Source organism: Pezoporus flaviventris, unplaced genomic scaffold, assembly GCF_033815535.1.
Source record: "Pezoporus flaviventris isolate CSIRO_AGI_PZ_B2104156 unplaced genomic scaffold, CSIRO_AGI_Pfla_v1 ptg000037l, whole genome shotgun sequence".
Taxonomy (NCBI): Eukaryota; Metazoa; Chordata; class Aves; order Psittaciformes; family Psittacidae; genus Pezoporus; species Pezoporus flaviventris.
Genome location: NW_026892585.1, coordinates 16,423,229 through 16,445,067, shown reverse-complemented (window position 1 = coordinate 16,445,067; position 21,839 = coordinate 16,423,229). Strand labels below are relative to the sequence as shown.

General features: G+C 38.2%; 1 protein-coding gene across 3 annotated transcripts in view; it reads right to left on the bottom strand.

Annotated features, from left to right (window-relative positions):
• Positions 1-287: 287 nt before the first annotated feature.
• The window catches only part of TAX1BP1 (Tax1 binding protein 1), a 59,255-nt gene continuing 37,703 nt past the window's right edge, over positions 288-21,839 (bottom strand). For 2 of the 3 annotated variants that reach the window (XM_061464837.1, XM_061464835.1), the window contains 10 exons: positions 20,278-20,505; positions 19,110-19,256; positions 17,714-17,807; positions 16,437-16,555; positions 15,035-15,160; positions 13,572-13,643; positions 10,049-10,223; positions 9,543-9,691; positions 2,052-2,137; positions 288-1,425 (listed from right to left, as the gene is read on the bottom strand). In XM_061464837.1, coding sequence (XP_061320821.1) covers positions 1,224-1,425; positions 2,052-2,137; positions 9,543-9,691; positions 10,049-10,223; positions 13,572-13,643; positions 15,035-15,160; positions 16,437-16,555; positions 17,714-17,807; positions 19,110-19,256; positions 20,278-20,505 — 1,398 coding nt within the window. In that variant the 3' untranslated portion in view covers positions 288-1,223. The remainder of the gene's footprint in view (positions 1,426-2,051; positions 2,138-9,542; positions 9,692-10,048; positions 10,224-13,571; positions 13,644-15,034; positions 15,161-16,436; positions 16,556-17,713; positions 17,808-19,109; positions 19,257-20,277; positions 20,506-21,839) is intronic. The other variant, XM_061464836.1, reaches the window with a different exon arrangement.

Below are 21,839 nucleotides of genomic sequence, written 5' to 3'. Positions count from 1 at the left end.
GCAGTAGTTGTTGCCCGAGACACTGCGATTTATCCTTATCAGGCAGTTTTCAATAGCCCCTGCATCAAGCCAGGATAGCGCATGTGTTCACAGGAGCACTGGAGGCAACAGATCCTACGCACAGCCTCCAACCCCGAGTCTCTCAAACAAAGAATATAAATAGACATGAGCAACAGTTTCTTTGCCATGCAAAGCTCAAACATCATTTACTACAGGTCAAGGTAAAGGCCAAACTCCTATTTTAGTTCAAAACAAGCAGTGGGAAAAAGAAGGGACCGCCACCTCCATGAATTAATTTTGCTTTTAATGTAACAAGACTACTGTACAACAAGTGGAAAGCAAATTTACTTAATACAGTTAAAGTAAATTTAAAATGTTGAGATATACACACATGGGTTTACTTCCTGCAAAGAAATACATGAAGTTAAAACGCAGGAGGGTTTAAAAGTCCTAAGCCAAAAGGAACACAAGTCACTGGTGAAAACAGAACGATATTTCCTACTGACAGCAGTTGCACTGTAACAGCGATGACTTTTATTAAACAATTACTTGTAGGCATTTAAGCACAGCTGTTTCTTCCAACTCAGAGATACCACCCTAAGGTACAAATTAATTGAACGCTGTCCCTTAGGGCAAACATTCTATATGTAAGCCTGAAGTATTTGCTATTCCTTTTGCTGCAAGCATGTCGCCTCACAGTACATGCACCTATGCTTCAGAAACATACTAGAAAACTGTATTTTGGTAGAGTAAGTCATGGAACTTTCTGATTTAATTGTTACTCAAAATAAAACTACATGGGTTTGGTAGGAGAAACACCTGTTAATTCCATTTTTAATCGTGCTTCAGTCACCATGGTCAAGAGAAACCACGGATGGTTTGGTGACTTCATTTTAAGGAGCTGAAGAGCATCATGAAGCCAGTCTCGTCTTCTCTGAGGCTAAACCATTCCCATGTCCTTGCAAACTTTGCTAAACAGGGGAATAAATAAGCTACAGCCACAACATGGGGGGAGGGGGGTTGTGGAGTTTTTAGTATCATCTTAGGTAGAGAGAGGAGATACCCAACGGCGGCTCACAGCCCCCATCTATCCCGGCTCCCCTTAGAGTGTATCTGCTTTGACTCAGAAGTTTGCCCTGTTACATAAAAGCTGCACTGGTTTTGCTCCATCGATGGACTACTCGGGGGAGGTGGGTTAAAGCTACACGGCAAAACACGAGTATTTAGTCAAAATTCAGTACGTTCTGATCGAAGTGCGTCTGGACGTGCCGCTCAAAGCCCTGCTGGTCATAGTCGGGTGGGAACTGCTCGCTGCACATGGGGCACACCTTCCAGTGGCTCTCCACGTGTTCCTCAAACTTGCTCTGATCGTAGTTGGGTGGAAACATCACATCACAGAGAGGGCACTTCTTGTGGAGGTAAAAGCTGCAGGAGGAGGCGGAGGGAAAGGAGGACACGGTTATTTAATCTGTTATTGCAAAACAAAACACAGAAGCAGGACCTTGCTGCTGCCACCATGAACAGCTTTACTAGAAACCTAACTCCACTCAGACTTTATAACCAAGCAAGGATCACACTGTTAATTTAAGTGTCTTTGCCGAAAATCCTCCGTGCAGTTCCAGTAGTTTTACACAGGAATTCCAGAATAACCTGGCATTTTAAAAGTGACACAATTTTGACCTAACTCCAGCTACTGCTGAATACAAATCTATTGAAAGTCTTAATGGCAGCGCAGATTCATGGGAAACCACTCTCCCTGCTCATAAATGCTTTCTCTTAGCAAACATAACACTTTATAAAAGCTCTAAACTTGGGTTCACAATTAGGTTGCAAAGAAACAGAAGTTATTCATTCATTCACTACAAAAGTTATCTAAATTCTGTCAAAATGAGGTGCAGCACAAGCAGCCTACCCAGCCGCACAGCATATTCTCTCTTAGCTGTAACCCAAACATGCACTGAAATTGCTTTTCAGTTCCATCATCTCCACTGAGAAAGGATCTAGTTACAGAGGAACCCACCCACACCATTAAAATCAAAGATAACATTTACCTGGAATCAAAGCAGAAACCCGCTCCCCGTTCATGCAGGAGGAGACCTGGGGGATCAGGAGCAGAAGGTGCATTGTTGTCATCATCCTATTAAAAAAAAAAAAGCAGTAGTATTTTAAATAACACGTACTAGAAACAGGTTTTTTTAACTCCTCCTCATAGTTTTTCGTTATAAACACAGATGAAATCTACCTCTCATCATCTCTGCAGCAGTAGTTTTACTCTGCTGTACAAACGGGGGATGCGGTTAATGTACATGAAAAGCTAAACCCAAGCTGCCTTTTGCCAGGTACCCAGAGCAGACACTGGTGCTGGCAGGGCCCAAACACTGCTGCTCACAGGGCAGCTGTGGGAACACAGGTCACCTTGCTGCAGAACCCAGGGTACAGGCAGAGCAGGAAAACCTGTGCTGAACTGGATGCAGGGCACCATGCTACAAGCTCATCACACTGAGAACCCCACCTGCAGTCCTGCATCCAGCTCTGGGGGCCCCAACATAAGAGGGACATGGACCTGCTCAGGCAAGACCAGGCCACGAATACAATCAGAGGGCTGGAGCACCTCTCCTATGGAAACAGGCCGAGAGAGTTGGGCTTGTTCAGCCTGGAAAAGGAGGACTGGAGAAACCTGGAGAGGGACTTTTTACAAGAGTCTGTAGGGACAGGACAAGGGGGAATGGCTTTAACCTGCCACAGGGGAGACTGAGATCAGGCATTAGGAAAAAAATTCTTCCTTGTGAGGGTGGTGAGGCACTGGCACAGGGTGCCCACAGAAGCTGTGGCTGCCCCATCCCTGGCAGTGTTCAAAGCCAGGTTGGTTAAGGCCTTGAGGAACAATCTAGTGGAAGGTGTCCCTGCCCATGGCAGGGGGTTGGAACTTTAAGGTCCCTTCCAACCCAAACCATTCTGTGATTTATCAAGAGCTAAAACTCAAGCCCTACACAATCATGTCAGGCTTTAAAAATCTGTCAATGTGGATTTCAGCAAAGGGAAAAGATGCTGATACTCATCCACATGGTGGCCTCCTGCCAGTCAGTTCCCAGCGATCTTCCTACGCTGCTCCCACCAGCCAAACACATCATAGGCTTCACACTACCACTGGCCCATCAGCTCAACTGTGCTGTTTGTCTGCTCCCTCTAACACCACAGAACCTGCTGCTGCAGCTGCACTGAGCAGGGTGGCCCCACTGATGGACAAGCAGGTTTGCCTCTCAGGGCAGGAAGGCAGGTCAGGCTCTAGGGAACATGCTGCTCCTCACATCTTTCAGAAGGAGAAAGAGAGCTGCCAGCAACAGGAAATTCTCAGGCAGGAAAGTGAAGAACACCTCCGGAAATGGGATTCTGAGAGCTACCCTCTGACAAGCAACGGTCAGAGTACTTGGGGTTTGCAGGTTTGGGGGATGGGGTTTTATTCTGTGATGACATCAGTAGAAATGAAGATTTAAGTAACCACAGTGATGCACACAGACATTGTGAGGGGAAGAAATCAGCACAAGAGGAAAATAAACTGAAGGAGGAGTTACAAAATCAGAACTGTGTTTGTAAACCCATTCTGTATGCAGTATCAACCTACTCATTGCACAGCACCTTGGGTCTGGTTCTGCCAATGATAACACAGCACAAAACCTACTCAGGGTGGGAATACAGGTAAATCCAGCAAGATTTTTGGAACTCCAAGTCCTGGATCGTTTTCCTTTTCATCTCAAAGACACCTCACATGCAGGAATTAAGAATTACTTAGCTGATCTTCAAAACTGAATGTGCATGGGACCATCTATTCCAGCAGACATGCTGCATGTTTTCTACATGTAACTAATATGTGCACTCAAATATAGGTCATTTTTAGGCTAACATGCTTTGTCCTTATGAAGAGTTAATGGAAAAAGGGCAGGATGGAGAGATTCCCTCAATATTTCTGTTCTCCTGACAACAGCTGGTTAGTTTCAACCATTTAACATTTCCATTAAGCAGAGTGGGGCTTACAGTGACAGATGCTAGCAACAGACGTATTTCCTGTCTAACTTGCTTGCTTTGCACCTGCAGTAAAAAAGGCATATGGGGTTTAAAGTATTATTTGTTCCTTTGGGCACAAAAGAGATGGGACCTATGTACAGAAGAAGAAAAACTATTCCAAGTGTTACAATGCTACAGCTTATATAGCACCAAAACCACAACAAATATGCTGAATACCAGACTAAGCACATCAGGACTTCTCTGCAAAAACAAATGTGTATCTTCCTCCAAAACCAAAAACAGTTCCACTACAAACAAGGGCCTACCTAACATTTACATCCTTACAAAATACTTTCTTATACATCTTTACTGTTTGTCACTCAAAACACAGGGCAGTTTTATCACAGCGCTTACTAATACCTGGTTACAAATTACAAGGTATATGAACTGTTTCTTCAGCAAAAGGGCTTTTCAGCCTCAAATTCCTTAAGTTATATATTCATTTAGTATATAAGGGCATTAACCCAAATTCTGTGGCTAGCATGATGCAGATGGGTCTCTTTTCCCATTCAAAATTATTAAGCCATTCAATAAACCCCAACTTTTGGAAAGGTTCTTTGCACAAACCTGAAAGGAACTGCTGACCTAAGCTGTAACAACCCCAGAACTCATCACCCCTGCGGTGAGCTGCCCTCCACACAAGTCTTAGAGCACCACAGATACTTCCGTTTCCCCACCAGAAAAGCAAACCTGTCTTTATGCAGGCATCACACAGAGATTAAAATGTTCTGAGCAGCAAGTGAAAGATGTTCACATTACACAACTGGAAGTGCTCTCACCAATGCCATCCTCCATCTGTATCAGCGGTGTCAGCAGAAACAGACTGCTTTAGCATCAGCCGCCCCACAGGCATGTTCCTGCTCTACTACCACAGTCCATGGGAAACCCATGATTTTAATTAGAATTCAGAGTCTTGTGGATTCAGTCTTGTGGATTCCAGTTAAAATCCTTGGATGGGTTTATGGATTTATGCAAAAGTCTGCCATTTAAAAAGCTTATTTAAAAAGAAGTCAGCCCTGCCTGTTCACTTTATACAACAGGTTACTAGGCTGGGGGGGGGGGGTTAGTCTGTTCTGGGTAGGTGTTTCATATTACTTACTCTAGTTCATTTAGCTACTAGTCAGAATTTTGCCCCCCCTTTTGTTAAACTCAAAAGAACACATTTGGGTTACTGCTAGTCACCTGGTAAGATAAAATGATTTACATCATTTGTCCTTTCCTTCAGCATCTGGCAAGTGTGATGCCCTACCAGGTACAATATAACATTCCTCCTCGTTCCTTTCAGAGGAACTGATTTGAACCAAGAGTATGATGCTTTCCCCTACATGGGCACTATCCCACACTGCTACCTTGTTGGCATGTGCTTCAACCAAAGGCAAGCACAAGTTACTGACATCAGAAAAGGCTTTTTTTAAAAACTTTGGTATGCCCTAGGGATACAGCTTTCTCATGACCCAGTTCAATTAACTTTACAGTTAACTTTTACAAACCATACAGTGGGTTCTTTATGTAGTGGCTTCTGACATGTGCACCATGTGAAAATGACAACACTAAATTCATACTACCCTGTTAAGATAGGGAAAGTCTGTTTCTTCAGTGTACTTTTGCTCTTCACCAAGTATATAAAGAAAGATCCCTTCTTTAGTTATGCTTAATCCAAACAGGAACAACAGAAATCTACATTAAGCATAGATCGAGGTGCTTATTGTGGAGATTACTCTATAATCAAAGAATGGTCAAACAGTAACAGTGAGAACCTTACCTTAGTCTGAAAGTATTTCACAGCCATTCTAATTACAAGTTACAGTAAACAGTATACAAGCACCAATAACTAAAATTCTAATTCACTGCCCTGGGGCAACTTGGAACTTGTGGAAAACACACACCACCTCCCATTGTATTGGGCTCTGACAGCTACTTTTCAATCCATTTTTTGTCCATTTCAGATGGACAAAACTCCTGAAGTGCACAGTGTAACACAGAGAACTCTATGAAGGGAGGAGGGGTCCTACTCATCCTGGTCCACAATCACTTAGGTGCCCGGTTTCTTCCAGCTAGTATAACCAATGATACAGTATTTATTCTAATGAGGTTGTAAAGCATATGCTTTTCAACCTGACACTTAAAAACCAGTCACTCTCCCATGGTAAAACAAGCCACCCCCTAACGACTCATAAGCCGGAATGAGAAGGCATTAGCTGAAGCTGCTTTACAGGAAGAGTCAGACAGCAACTGCTAGGACACCAGGCCTCAATGGCTTGGCCTATGCTGTATTTTAATAGGCATCAGCTTACTCTCAAGACCCCACGGTCAAGTCACCCAAGTTATTTGGACAGAAGCCCATGCTTCATATTCTGAGAGAGAGACAGCTTAAGCTGCCCTTTGCACACGCCCGGAGCCAGCTTTCTCGCACTACAGTCTGGTGACTAGAGACATAGCTGCACATACTTGGTCCAGGACCCCTACGGTGCCCTGCAGTGATGTAACACAGTAGGTACATGGCCTCAGCTCCTTCCAAAAAGTCTGCTATCAGGCACCCACCACCTGGCACTGTGGTTATGTAGCATGACAAGTGCCAGGCCTTCCAAGTTCCAAAGTTTGGATAATGAGGTTAACAAATTATAAAGGATGCCTTTAACATCGCGACTTACCTATTATCACTAGACTGTAACTCTGACTCTTTAACCACAATGAGTTCCACAGATTATATGTATCAAAGATAAATATCTGCATTCCACAATAAAGCATGAAAAAAAAAGAGGAGGTTTGTCACTCAAAGAGGGAGAAGGGAAAGCCAGACACTGCCTGTCAGAAACAAGCACAACTCACCTAGTTTTACCAAAACTAACCAATTTTGTCTCAAGCACTGCTTTCATAATCGCAACTGCAAGCAGTTCCAAGACTGCCAAACAGAATTAGAAACAAAGCCATGTGATACTGTACAAAACCCACAGATTTAAACAATCCGCATCTGTGATTTCTACAGAGCATTTTAACATGCCACAACTAAGTGAACTGATACCCATCTTAAGATTTAAACAGTAAATGAACAGACACGCTGCTGATGCATATTATGGGCAAAGTGGAAAGAGTAGCACATATGTTTTCTGTCTGTGATTCAGCTCTGCTGTGGGAGTGAAACCAATCCTCTCTGCAAGCAGTCTGGTCTCCGAAGAAGTACCCAGATACCAACTGCTCCTTTTATGTCTACCCTATATGGGAGATAGTAATTGGCTGCCAGGGTAAGATCAGGCTAATGAAGTGGAGTGAGGGTTTTTTGCTAGAAGGCCATTTTGGATTCCTGTCCTGGTTGTCAGTGCCCAGAAGTCACGCTTTTCATCCCCCACAAGCTTACTGTGACTAACAGCATTGTTTAAAGGTCTCAGGATAATTATTCTGGGCTTACTGCCAACTGTAATCAGGACCACTTTTCTCAAACTCTCACTTTCATATATGTAAGTTTTGTTTATGGATTTCTCCCGTACATAACTGCTTCTAGAAATTATTTGCTCCAAATGATTACATTTTGGTCAATTATGGGAGCATGAGCAAATGGAAAGCTAGTGCTGAGTAGACGATGGCAGGAACTTGTGGCAATTTCTACACAAAATTGCCACTGTGTGTGTGCTCATCTGGCATGATTAACACAGACCAGCTTATCCCTCTCAAAAATCACAGTTCAACTGGCCTAAGAGTTCAAAAAGCTAAAGCTACAAAGAATTCTGGAGTCTTAGAGTCACACAAAACTGATGTTTTTTCTCATCAACCAAATGCATGGCAGTTCCCATTCCCAAGAAACAAAATTTCATGAGAAACAAGGATTGGAACACAACAGCAACATTAAAAAAAAATTCTGATGTGTTTGCATATGTATCCTTTCTCAGTCTACAACTCAGTAACTGAAGACAATTTCCCCTTGGTTATGTCTTTAAACACTGCACTAGAGCTGGTTTATCTTTGACATATTATTAAGTCTCTCTGGAAAGATTCCTGTAACTATCCATTTCCAAGTAAATCTGAACACTACACATACTATTTTTTTTTGGTAGGAGCAAGCAACTGAATCTTATCTGAAAGCAAAAAATAAAGACCTAAATTATTTGATTTAAAAGCACCTTTTCTCAAGCTGAACTTTATTTAAGCCTGTTATAGTCCATCTCATTACAAAATTCCAAGCTGTGTCTGCAAATGAGCACAAGACTCGAGCACTGTTTCTCCTGGGTTTGCAAGAGGGCAAAGCACATAGATCAGAAAGAACACCCTGCTAATTAAACTGAAGCAGATGACTAAAGAAGAGCTTGTCATATGTAATATCTACGTCAAGAATGATCAGATTAAATATGCAAAATGTGAAGTAAAGGTGGGGAACAGCATTAATCTCGCATTCTAGATCTTGAACAGGCTGCAAAAGTTCTGACAGTTTCTCTAATTATTCACAGTAATGGACACTGGGGCCAAAAGGTAGGAGGGAGAAACACATTTTTCTCCATTATAGGTGCTGAGCACCAGGGCTAAAATCATGCCTCTCTGAACACTGATCAGCTTCTGCAAAGGTTAATAGCAATTAAAAGTGGCAAACTAGACTAAATGAGAAATGGGTCATGATACCACTGTACTTGCAAAGAGCACAATACTTTGCAGAAAGGTATTCCTTGTTTAATATTTTTGAAGGTGCAAGAGTACTTGGAAAAAGAAAGAGTAATAAGTCTGTTCCTGTTCAAATGAAGACATACAGTCCAGTGTACAACAGAAGACAATTTTTTATACCAGAACAAGCAAGTTAACTGTACTAAAAAGCTAACCAGTTTCTACTTAAAACATAAAGCCCTAAAAAGGGAATCAGTGAGAATCTGTCACCTTCAGCTAAATCAACTTTAGGTAACGGTCAATTAGTTCTTCCAAGTCCATGTCTAATAGTAAAAACCATTCAAAATGTAGATTAGTATATGCATATTAGCAAAAGAGAACAAAAGATTAATACATTAGAAGGAGATTCGGATAAAGAACTGATTTTCATTCAGCATTCAGCTGAAAATGCTAGTATCAGAACCATTTTCATTTGTATTTGTTCTCTTACAATTTAGTTCCTATATACAAATTATAAAATGAGTAAGAGGTGGCTACATTTTGAGCCCTCATTCTACCACACAGGAGAGAAAAATCAGAATCAGTTGAGATTACTTGGATTCTTCAACTTTAGTATTTAAAAAGATAAAGCAGATGCTACTGTCCTAATACCAAACAAGCTGTCAGTTACCCAAGAGACTGGAGGAACAAGTATATTATTATCACTTGATGCAGAGTTTTCTCCTTCAAAGCAAGCAAAAATTCATCTAAAACATTCTTCAGGGAAAAGAAATAAAAAACCAACGTGGATTTACGTAAGAACAGGCTTCTCAGACACTGAAAACCAATGTGCAACTCTTGATTACTCAGTAGTAAATATATCGAGGAAAAAAAATAATAAAAAGGTAACTTGCATTGCTATCCTCAGGATCTTCTAAACCATCAGGCCGACTAAGATTGCGTGAAGGCTGACTACACACTACATCATCTTCTAGCTCCCAAAAGGAAGTTCTAACAGGTGGTCTTTGGATCTCATCAGGATTGAAAGCACCATCTGCTCCATCTGAAGGAAAAAAAAAAAAACAAATAATTAAGAGCATTTTTTTCAGTAGAGTTTGTGCTTTGAGATTACAGATGTGCTTCCTTACATTTAAAAATCAAGACTTACACATTTTCAGTTTAGATAAGATTAAATAATAGAAATCACCTCTTTCAAACGGTGCTTCTTTAAAACTTTGTTTATCTTACTGATTCTCATCAGTAAAATAAAGGCATTTTATTGATTCTCATCAATCAATAAAGGCTCTGTATATCAGTACAAAGATTGCTGATACTCAACCTGCATTAAACAAGCCATTGCTTTTGAAACAGTAAGAGAGAAATTATATGGGGGGTGAGGAGTGCAGGGTAATTTACTTACCTCTTCTCTCCTGAATTGCATAGGGGTTTCCATATTGCAATACTGGTAGTCTACTTGGCACTGCAGGAACTGGTCCATTTTCCTCTGAATATGGGTTGCGAAAATGTAATGTCTGTTGTGAAATCTGTCCTTCCATCATCCTTCCAGCTTGATTTCCTGGTGTCCTATCAAGTTCCTAAATAATGCAAAGTTTAAGATGTAATTAACCTAGAGAGTCCTAGTAAAGTTTCTTCTTAGTGAGCATGAGAGAAAGGCTAGTTTGCAGGAGCACTCCGAAGAAAATACTGTTACTCAGTGGAAATCTCCCTCAAAAAACAAAATAGCATGGCAGAAAGGCCACAAGTATGCACAATTGAAAATGTAACTCTTCCAAAAATTAGTATACTTAAAACTCTAGGTTCTTGCATATAACCCATAAAGATTATAATAACTATTATAAACTGCTAAAGGGTTTTTACAACTTACAAACCATTGTAAGTCTAAGCCAATATATATGCTAAAAGACAGTAATTAAAGTGACTTCAGTGTGATCACCACACCAGCTGTAATTGATCCAAAGAAGTCTCTCATCCTCCTGTTGAATAACACAGATTAAGGGAAGGAGATCATGTATGCCAAGAACAGCCAAAGGAATATACCATTTACCAGAACCAAGCAAAACATTCTGAGATGTTGAAATGAAAATAATAATTTAAAAATAGAGATTGTGAAGAGAGAGATGCTTTCCAATCATCTTGTTATTTCTGGTTAGCATTTTCTTTTGGGTTCTCTTGGTTCAGGTATTTGCTAATGTAATGTTAACAGAAACCTCAAACATGGAAGTGTGACTTTTCCTCAAGACTTTAAAGTGAAACTAAAAGCCAAGACTTCAACTACATGGGAAGTAAAATGTCTCAATTATTCAAAGCAACAAAAATATGTTTTTCTTAGGAAACAGGTAAACTTCATCCCAAACTCTAGAACACAAAAATGCAAAAATCAAGTAGCAACAGCTAATCTGAAAACAAAACACCACTCAAACGAAAAAAGACTGAAATTACACATTTCTTGCTCTGTATGTACTATCAGGTTTCAGACATAAAAGGTTTAGACTCCAATAGTATCATCACAAAGGCATATTCAAACAGGAAAAAAAGCAGTATCTACAAATGGCAAGGCAGCTTACAGAAAGTTTTGGAGCACCGGCCATAAAGACAGTAATATTTCTTATAGAAAACCCTTCTAATAACACCCTCCAAGTAAAATATCCTCCTGCAGATACGATATAAAACTATGTTAGCGTTAATTTAGATTTACAGACTAAATCGTATATATGATTTAAATGATTAGTGTTAAATGGTTAGGATTACATCCTAAAGTTTTAGTGAGCATGTAAAATCTAAATAGTTCACCTTCACTCCATACAAAGCAGGAACAATTAATTATCAGTGAAATTAAGATTTTCCTTTCTAAATCCAATTTATTCTGCAATATGAAAACAGTTTGGACTGAGAGGCAGCAGCATTAATATTTTAATTTTAGCATCACATAAGAGTAAAACAGAACGTAGATCAAAGTAACTGTAAAAAGGTAAAGCAGCCTTAGTCAGAAGCTGGATAGCACGGATTAAGACTTATTTTAAAAAAAAGGCCATATAAGTATGTAAATAAAATAGAAACCAAGTCATTTTATAGGTTTGAAGAGACAACAAATGAACATTTTTAGCATGCTCTGTTTGGTGACATTTATAAACAAACACTGATAATGGAGTATAAATTGAAAAGCTGTTTACTGTACCGTGCTTAACCTTTAAATCATGGTTCCAGTCTAGCAAGGCACTTTGATTCTTGTTTGTAATGTAAATATCTATAAATTTCGTAGACGAAGTTCTAAGCTTTTATAAACTCCATACATTATTACTACGTTTGTTCTTCTTATGTGGGGTGTTTAAAGTTACTCCCTCCAGCTAAACTAGGTTCATCAGAACTCTACTTTTATCTTGCTTTCTTTTGAGTTAGAAAAACATGGGTGATCTATTAAAAATTGCATCTTTCATTAGAAAAAAAAAAAATGAACAAATACCAGCTACTCGAGAATCTAGAATTTTACAGAACACTTAACTAGCTTAATCTGAAATTCATTTCATTTCAATTTAACAGTATGCAAATTCCTGTTGTTACCATGTCTCTGTTCATCCTGGATTTTTAAAGTAATCCCAACATTTTCACTATGTCATCCAATACTATCTGAACGTAATAAAGACATTTTATTATTTCACTTTTCAGTAAAACCTAGCTTTGATTAATTGCCATATAGTACCTTAGAGGTACTTCCAGCATTAGTATTACAGAACAAAGGATTTAACAGTAATGGTAATTAATCTGATGAGACAGTGAACTCTTCAAAAGTAGCAGTCCATTTTCTAGCACATATTTAAAAATCAGAGTACTGTTTGTGTACTGTTCTTTTCTAATAAAGATATTTTTCTGGCTGTAGTTTACCAAAGTCACTACTGTCACATGTCAAGCTGCTCTTACTATTACAAGCAGTCAGTAAGAGAACTGCAGATGTCAAAAGGATTTGGTTGTATGCACACATCATGAAAAACCTGGAGATTATACTGCTGAAATGTCTACATCTTTAGCTATAGGACAGCACTGGATAAAAGCAACAATAGTCCTAACCAGTGATGGAAAAAATAAACTGTCACACTAGGTATAAGTGTTCACATCTTATGCCAGGATTCCAAAGGGAATAACATTTACTAATTGTACTGCCCGTCAGCCAGTAACTCCCGAAAGCATCAGGGAGAGAGTCTGTCTCAAGCAAAATAAATTCCTGCAACTTTTGTTAAATGATGCTCCCTTAGAGGCCAGAAAGGCTGCAGTATGAGCTTGATGATAACCTTTTCTATTTGGCCAAGCAGCACATGCACTAAACCAGTATTAGCCTCTAGATGCAACAGGGCTGAACCTCTTCAACCACGAGATAAAGAGAAGCAATGCAGGAAGGAGGCTGGAAGTCCACCAAAAACTTGTTGAAAAACAGTGATGCTGCTGATACGAGAATGAAGTACAGGACAAAAACGTGTAGGAATTGCTACATGCTGTGAACTGTACAACTAGCTGCTCAGATTATTAATTTACGCAGAGTAATTCCTATCTGCAAACAAAAAAAAATTATTTTAGGTCCTGGATGGAACAGCATTCTAGACAGGAAAAAAAGAAATCATTTTTGACACTGTAGCATTACTGTTAAATCATAGATAGAAAATATTCTAGAACACTATTACGGAACAATAAATGACAATATTTTCAAAGGCTGAGTCAGTTTTGCTGTATTATAGTCTACATTTTATTTTTAATGTATAAGTAGTACTAACAGAACTTGTAGTTTAAAATGCTAACTCACTTTGGCAAAATATCCCAATATGGAAATGTTTAAAGAGTAAACAAATTCTCACTTAAAAATAAGCTGCAATTCCTCAAACTAAAGAGCCTCACAAGTGTTAATCTACAAAATTTAACAGGAATCCTGACAATACCTTCTCACTGGTAAAGAGTTCCAACTGTGATGCCAGTTCCTTTATTCGTCTCTCTTTTTCTGCCAGCTGAACCTATATGAAAAGAAGTTTAAGGTTCCTTATTAGTGAACAGAAACTATTTCCCTGCATGTTATATTATAAAAACCAAGTTCATCTTTCAGATGGAAATCATTTTGTCTACTACAGTTACATGCAACCTCTAGTACTACTAGATCAAAACCAACTATTCTCTTAAGTTTATCTACTGGATAAGAGCAGAATGTTAGCAGCCTTTTCTTGCCAGTTTTCAGCAAAAAGTTGTGGAACCAAAATCAACTGACTGGGAAGAAAACCCTACTTTTTCTCCACCACTTGCACCCTCCCGAATGACAGTAAGTTTTGAATTGCAGTCCAAATTATTTCAATTTTGGAACAAATTATTTATTATTCCAGCTGTTGAGAAGTTAAAAAAAAACAAACTTAATTTACATTCAATTATGAATGGCAACCTATCACTACTGGTTAATAACATTTCAAAAATTGGAAAGAGTAATGTATTTTATAAAACTGAAATTAGAGCTTTGAAAAGTGTCACAGAAAGGTCAGCCTACAAAGGGCTGATGTAAGCTGTAGAGTAATTCAGCATTTTATAAAGAAAAAGTCCTGTCATTTCTAGTGGAAGGGGATTCCGACTACAACTGATGTGGTAGCAGTTCAATTTAATCCTTGTTCATCACAATGGGCAAAAATTTACAACAGTATTCTACTCTGTCATCTACACTACCACCATCAGACTACGAAAAAGCATAAAAGCTGGTCTTACGGAAATTTGCTGCTCTTAACGTTGTTGTTGACATAAAAAAAAAACACTTCAATACATTAAAAAAAAACACTTCAATATATGTATTACTATCACATAAACTCAAAGATTAAGGCACCTTGTAAGCTAAAGCTGCCCATTATGCTTTACTTTCTGGTGTTTGTGTTGCATCACTCTAAGACTACAGTTGAAACTCTCCACATTAAGTAATTCTCTCATGATGATTTCAAAAACAGTATATTGTATCTCTCTAGTTAGTTCAGATAAAATGTATTAGACATCACCACACTGGTGATGCAGCATGCAACATAAAGATTTTAGACAAATACACCAATCAGTAGTCCTGTTAGTACTCTAGTAAGCAATGGGAAATTGGAACTTTCTAGCCCTTTTCTTCCTGTAATACAGCATTATTTAGAGGTTTGTCTAAATCCACAATATTAAAAGACTGACAGCCATTTGGTAGTATACTTAGGTCTGTCTTACTTCAAAAGAAACATTACAAGACTCTGTTCTTTCTACAAGTGCAAAACAGAATTTCTATTTACAGCAAAAATACATTTAGTGTTTTTTCCCCATTAAACCTCATCATTACTTGAGACACTAGAAATCAAGTATGTTAAGAACATGGTACCATTCATAAAAAAAAAAAAAAGTAACTTACTTTATACTGATCTTCCATTGCTGCCAGCTGTAATTTTATACCCTCATTGATTTTCACTTGTTCTTTCCACTTCAGCTCCAGTTTAGCTAGCTCATCAGCATAAACACTGCATTTCATCTTCTCCTCCTAGTTTATACCATGATATGAAATATTTACAATTTTGAGACTTTTCCCCTCCCACCCCAACAATGACACTAATTCCATGCTTTTACAAGACCATTTATGAATGACTTCCCCAAGTAATCAAGCCTGACTCAAGACTTTGAAAATGACAGGACCAGTGAAGACTGCATAAATGACGTTCAATACATTCTTTTCCGTGCCTGAGTGTTCAAGAAGCTGGTATTGTCTTTAGCTTCACTGTTTCACTTTTCTTTCTATCCTAACACTACACTGCAATCGTGATTATCCTTTTAGGAGTCTCACTTCAATACAAAACCTTTCCCCATGCAACTTTTGCAACTTAAATATCTTTCATCCAGAAGGTCAAAGGCAAAGCTTTCCCCAAGTATAATTACAGAAGAAATAGCCAGCAGAAGTTAAAACAGGCTCTCCATAGATAGGGTAATGAGCAGAATTACAGACAGTTGTTACATCCTGGAGAGCACATTAAAATAGAATAATCTCATTGTGATAAATAAGAGAAACAAGATGAACAGAGACAACACCCAGAAAGCATTTCTTAATTCTACAACCAGCATCACTGTTGCAGTACTCCATCATACATACATGCATACATCCAAACTGGTTAAATGAAAATCAAGTCAGGACAGGTATTAATATTTGAAGGGCATTATTTCTGTGGCTACAGCACTACTGGTGCCAAATTTGGCCCAGAGAACCACATAAATGCCTTTATGTATGACTGAGCCAAAGCTAGTAGGCAGCATTCACTCACACATCAAAGCCCCAGACAGTCAGATCTGGAGGAGTTATTATACCTGAACATTACTATACTTGCTCCACACATCAGGTGGCTTATAGCCATATGCTGTGTTTGATTTATAAAAGCAATTACACTTCAAATACAAGGAAAAGAAGTTATTCAAAACCTTAGACATAGGAATATTTTTTGTTCACTTGTTTTCCTGAAGAGTCCTCATCTGGATTTTCTAACACAACATGTAAGCAAGAGCTGACTCAATCAGAATGTGTTTCTTTACAGAATCATAAAATAGTTAGGGTTGGAAAGGACCTTAAGATGATCTAGTTCCAACCCCCCTGCCATGGGCAGGGACACCTCACACTAAACCATGCTACCCAAGGCTCTGTCCAACCTGGCCTTGAACACCACTAATGCATCACAGAAGCAAGGCAACTCAGCTGTGTAGGCTTTGTGGTTTTAAGACTTAGCACCTATAGCTACTTTCTGTTCAGCTTTCCGAAGCAGCCATTCACTTACTGCCAACATTTGCTTGCATTTCTTATACTTCTCTGTTTTCTCAGCAATTTCTTTATTCATTTCACGTACTTGCTCCTTTACGATGAATTCCGAAACTATGTCAGATGAAATAGGGCTAACTGTGAACATTGAAGAAAAAACAAAGACATTGATTTTTTTTGCTCCATAAATAAAGTCTGTATAAGAGAGATGACAGGCCAAATTTGACAGTGCATCAAGAACAGTGCTCCATGTTATCCAAGCAAATAGTTAATCAGAGGCAATCAGTATCATGTGGCTAGTAATACGCAAGATCAGCAGTGATATCAACATGTCTATGTTCAGTTCTCTCATACACTGAAAATGGAACGTAAATATACGTATACATACGACAAAGACGAACATTAAAAACAGACACCTCTCCCTTTAGCTCCCAAGAAAGTAAACACCAGAATACATATGATATAATGCTAAGTATTTTATTCTTCCATAAAAACATAGAGTGCCTCAGCAATCTACTTCATAGAATGGATAGAGTTGGAAGGGACCTTAAAGCTCATCCAGTTCCAACCCCCTGCCATGGGCAGGGACACCTTCAACTAGGTTGCTCAAAGGCCTATTCAGCCTGGCCTTGAACACTGCCAGGGATGGGGCAGCCACAACTCTGGACAACTTGTGCCAGTGCCTCACCATGCCCATGGTGAAGAATTTCTTCCTTAGAAGAATTATTAAATATATTATTATATATTTATGTTTTAGAAGATTAGCTTTCCCAGAACTTCATAGTTCATAAAAACCAAAGCCTACTTAAACATTTTCCAAGAAACCACTACTGCCTTTAAGTCATGAGAATACTCTATAGACTTGACCTTGCCATCACATAAACAGAACTTTTCAGTAAATTTGAGTTTACAGTAGAATGGTACAGTGGAGAATCCTTATACATGACTGCAAAATCTGGTAAGTTTTTGGGGGTGTTTTTTGGGTTGGGTTTTTGTTTGGATTTTTTTACATGAATTATTAGCTTGACAAAACCATCTCTGTGTTAACTATCAAGTAGAAATTCAGTCCTACAGGTATTAACAAATATCAACTGTTTTGAAAATATAAATGGAGTAATTTATGAATGTTGCCACTTAAAGACAGAATTTTTAGATGAATTTTCATATTTCTAATCATTGCTTTAATTAAAAAAGAACAAGCCCACCTACTTCTTACAATAAACACTATTAGGCACTACTCCACATAGACAACACTTTCAAGCTGAGACAAACAGACAAGATTTAAGCTGTTGATACCTGGAGATGCAGAAAACCTTTTGTCTGTAACGACGGCAGTAGCTGTCTCAATGTTAGACGCATTTGTCAGTTTCTGTTGATGCCCTGCAATTTTCTTTGTGAAAAGAAATTTTGGTTTGGTATTTAATTAAGTGAAAGCCAAAGCACAAAGTAACATGTATCTTGCACTATAATCTCCTCCAAAATTGGACTAGATGGAATTGCTCATTGAAACAGGAGGTAATAATAAATATGGAAACACATTTAATTCTATTAAAACTGAAACTGCCTCAGGCTATAAAGTAAGATTATAAAAATCAAAGGGTTTTTTTTTTTTCTAGAAACAGTCATTTCTAAGCAAATTATTAGAAAAATCTCATTTTCTAGAGAAACAGTTACACATAAATCCATCAACTTAAATCTAGTATTACATTAGAAAATGGAGTCTGTATTAGTAATGAGTGCTGGACTTCTGGTGTCCAAGTAGTGAAACCTGGTACTTGCTATCAGATGTACAAGACAGCCAAAGATGCGGAAGATTTTTTAGGAAAAGCTACACGTGTTCTAATATCACACCTCATTCACCATTGACCTTCTGGATGAGAAGACAACTCTTCAATCTGTAGTAGATCAAAGCTAGGTAACTACCCCATTTGTTTTGTGGAAAGCAGAAATAATTATTGTTTCTCTTAAGAACTCATATTTGTGTATCTTGCCACTGCTCTTACGATTTTTCCCCATTTAAGCTGCTCTTCAACTCAGTCGCTAATTTTCACAGAATTCTGAAGAACTCTCCCTCAAATCTGCTTGAATATTCACTGAGAAGTTCCATTACCAGGTGGCGTAAGACTCACACAATCATTGCAAAAGCCTCATTTATGGAACAAACCTTAGACGAGTGATAAGAATACAAAATACATATGGAATACAATTATACACTGCATTGTGGAACCTCTCCCAGCTGCACTTTGAAATCCCCCTCCAGGCTCTCCACTTTCCCCACTTCTGGATTTGCGTTTGTTTTGTGGGTTTTGGGGAGTTTTGTTGTGGGTATTTTCATTTGGGGTTTTCTGGTGTTTTTTGGGGAGGTTTTTGTGGTAATGATGTTACTGAACAGTAGTAATTACGGGTTTTTTTCCTGCTTCAGTTTCAAAATTCTTCTTTGAACAATGTTATGTTTATAGGTTCAGTTAGCTTTCTACATACACCAGTTACTATAAATCCTATACTGGGTTTCAACAACTACCTAAAAAGAATCATAGAAATAACATAGCATTATAGAAGAAAATGGTAAACTAAAGAGCCATTGCTTACCACATGCTTTAATTTTTTAAAAAGCACTGGGTTTTGCAGAAGGAAATTAATTAGTTGCTGAAAAGTTAAAAAAAGCAAGAGCAGTTTCTCCCATTCTACTTACTGCCTGTTCTGTAAATTTGTTTACTTGTTTTTGAAGTTTTTGACATTCCTTGAATTTTTCCTTGTAATGATCAGCTGCCATTTGCAGACGAAGCTTCAGATCTTCAACTTCTCTGCGCAGCTCCTGCTCCACTGTGTTTGAAGTTTCCTTAAATAAAAAAAAGTTCTCCTTTTTTGTTTGAATACCACTATTTCCCAAAGAGCCTTTTTTCAATTAAAAAAAGCATAATACTCTATGTATGTGCAGAAGAAGTTCCTATTTTCTTTGTGGGAAGGAAAGGAGAGTAGTACAGCAGAGAGAAAAGCAGCTGTGCTGAACTTCACTCCAGTCAAGATACACTGAGGGAGTAAACAGGCACTGGTATAATACCAGAGGCAGGTGAAGAGGATTCTTATTCTGTGGACTGACTAATGTATATCAGAAGTCTGAACACCTTCCAGAAGGTGTTCTAGCTATGTTATAGACAGCTATAGCAAACATGGACAGACCACAACTATATTCTATCACACTCACTATATTTTTACTAGAAAAGATTCAGTTGAGCTGTAACACTGATACATGAGCGATGCAAACTATGTTTACCAACTGGTAACATGAATCATTCAGATGATCTGCTACTTTTTTCAGGATGCAATTCAAAAACATTGTATATTACTGAAATTCTTAAAAAAAAAACCACCATGTAATTCTTGGATATTTTAATAGTTCTTTTGAGGGTTGTATTATTCACTTTGTATTTACTGCACTATTTTAATTACTGTTCAGCACAATGTATTTTTAAAAACTGCTACATCATTACAGTAATCCTAGTAGCAAAATAATCCAATGCAGTTGCAGTCACATTGCTATTGTGGCTCACATAAAAGAATTCAGACAGGGACAGGATTCAAAATAATATATACAGAAATACTGTATTATTCTGTGAAAATACGGGGGGGGGGATGGAAAGGAGTTGCTGTAAGTAGTAGCCAAAACCTCCTTTATTAACAACCTTCCAAATCAGCTAACATGCGCTTGATTTAAGGTAGTATCTTGAGTGTCAAAAGAGAATTTGATAATAATTTGTACTAATCATCCATAAAAATTTTATTCCCCAACTTCAGCAAAGCTAGCTCCAACAGATTTTGTAAACACAGATAAACTTCAGTACTAAATACTGACAATTTACCTGATCATTTTTCAAAGCTGTGATTTTTTTAAGTTCAGCTAAAGCATCAGCAAGCTGCTTTTTGCATTTTTCATTTTCCAGGCGTGCACTGTGAAGATCTGCCATCGTCTTATCTCGCACGTTTACTGCATCGCTCAGCTCTTTTGACATTAGGACAGCTTCTTGTTTGCTAGCCTGAATTTGATCTTCGGCTTTCCGAAGCTGTTCTTTTAAAATACTTGCATCCTCCTAGGAAAGAGAAGATAGAGAATAGAATACATCATTTTTTAATTCAAACCTTAAAGGTTGGCATAGGAATTGGAAACATTTAAGAGAAAAATGAGATTTTCCTGGTGGCTTTAGCAAAACAACTAAATCAAGAGGTTAGCACCCAAGCTCTACTTTCTCCATTTGCCTTCTTTGATAACAATAGTGTGAAAACATATTTCACTATGACATATAAGCACATTTAAATATTATTTTATCTACACCGGATTTTTGCTGTACTTTCAGCTTTAGTTTTAAACAAACATGCAAAAAAGTCTGTCTTCCAGAATATCTTTGTTCGTATCATCACAGAAGTCTTAACAAGAACAAATGGCCATCCAGCTTCAAAACCCAAGTTCATCCCACAGTAAGCTACTGCAGGTAACAGAGTAAGAGGTCTTACAATGCCTATAACTGGTTGATGTAAAACACAGTAAAGCAGCTTTGGGATGTTTTCCTCATAGCTCCATTTCCCAAGATCTTGCATAACAAGTTTTTTCAGGAGGAACTGAGAATAAAAATGATGAAGAGCAAGCTGCAGCATGTGGCACTGAGACTGTCAGCACTGCTGCAATTCCACAGGACAGGCCAAGGGCCAACTGACCAACCTCCACTACTGGCTTCTCATTCCTCTGAAAAGCCCAGGATCAATAATAATGATAGAAATTATAAAAATTAGTATTAATAATTTTTAAAATGCATAATATATTAATAATAATATACAATTTATAATAAATATCATACAAGATAATACATATAAGACACAACATATATATTACAGTATATATTATTATATAATAGTATATATTATTATATGATACGTAATATTATATATGTAATATATATGTATATATTCTATAATATATGTAATATATAATAGAGATCATATATTATTATAATATATTCAAAGCTACTATAAGTTGCTTGCAGCCTCTAGGCTTCCTGAAGGTATAATGTTCTCATTTTCTTCAGTCTAGACACAAGTTCAGGCATTTCTAGTTCATTATTTGGTAATTTCTGAATAATCATTTAGCATAACAAGTCCAGAGGAATACTAATACTCATTTTGTAAGCAAAGAGGGATGGGCTCCCAAATGCCATGTAGTCCTGTCCCTTAGCTATTTTTACAGCACTTCTCCAATGTGCATCCTTCCCACAGGCTGCAGTTCTTCACAAACTGCTCCAATGTGGGTCCCTTCCACAGGGTGCAGTCCTTCAGGAACAAACTGCTTCAGCATGGGTCCCCCGTGGGGTTGAAAGTTCTGCAAGGAGCCTGCTCCAGCATGGGCTCCTCTCTCCACAGGGCCACAGGTCCT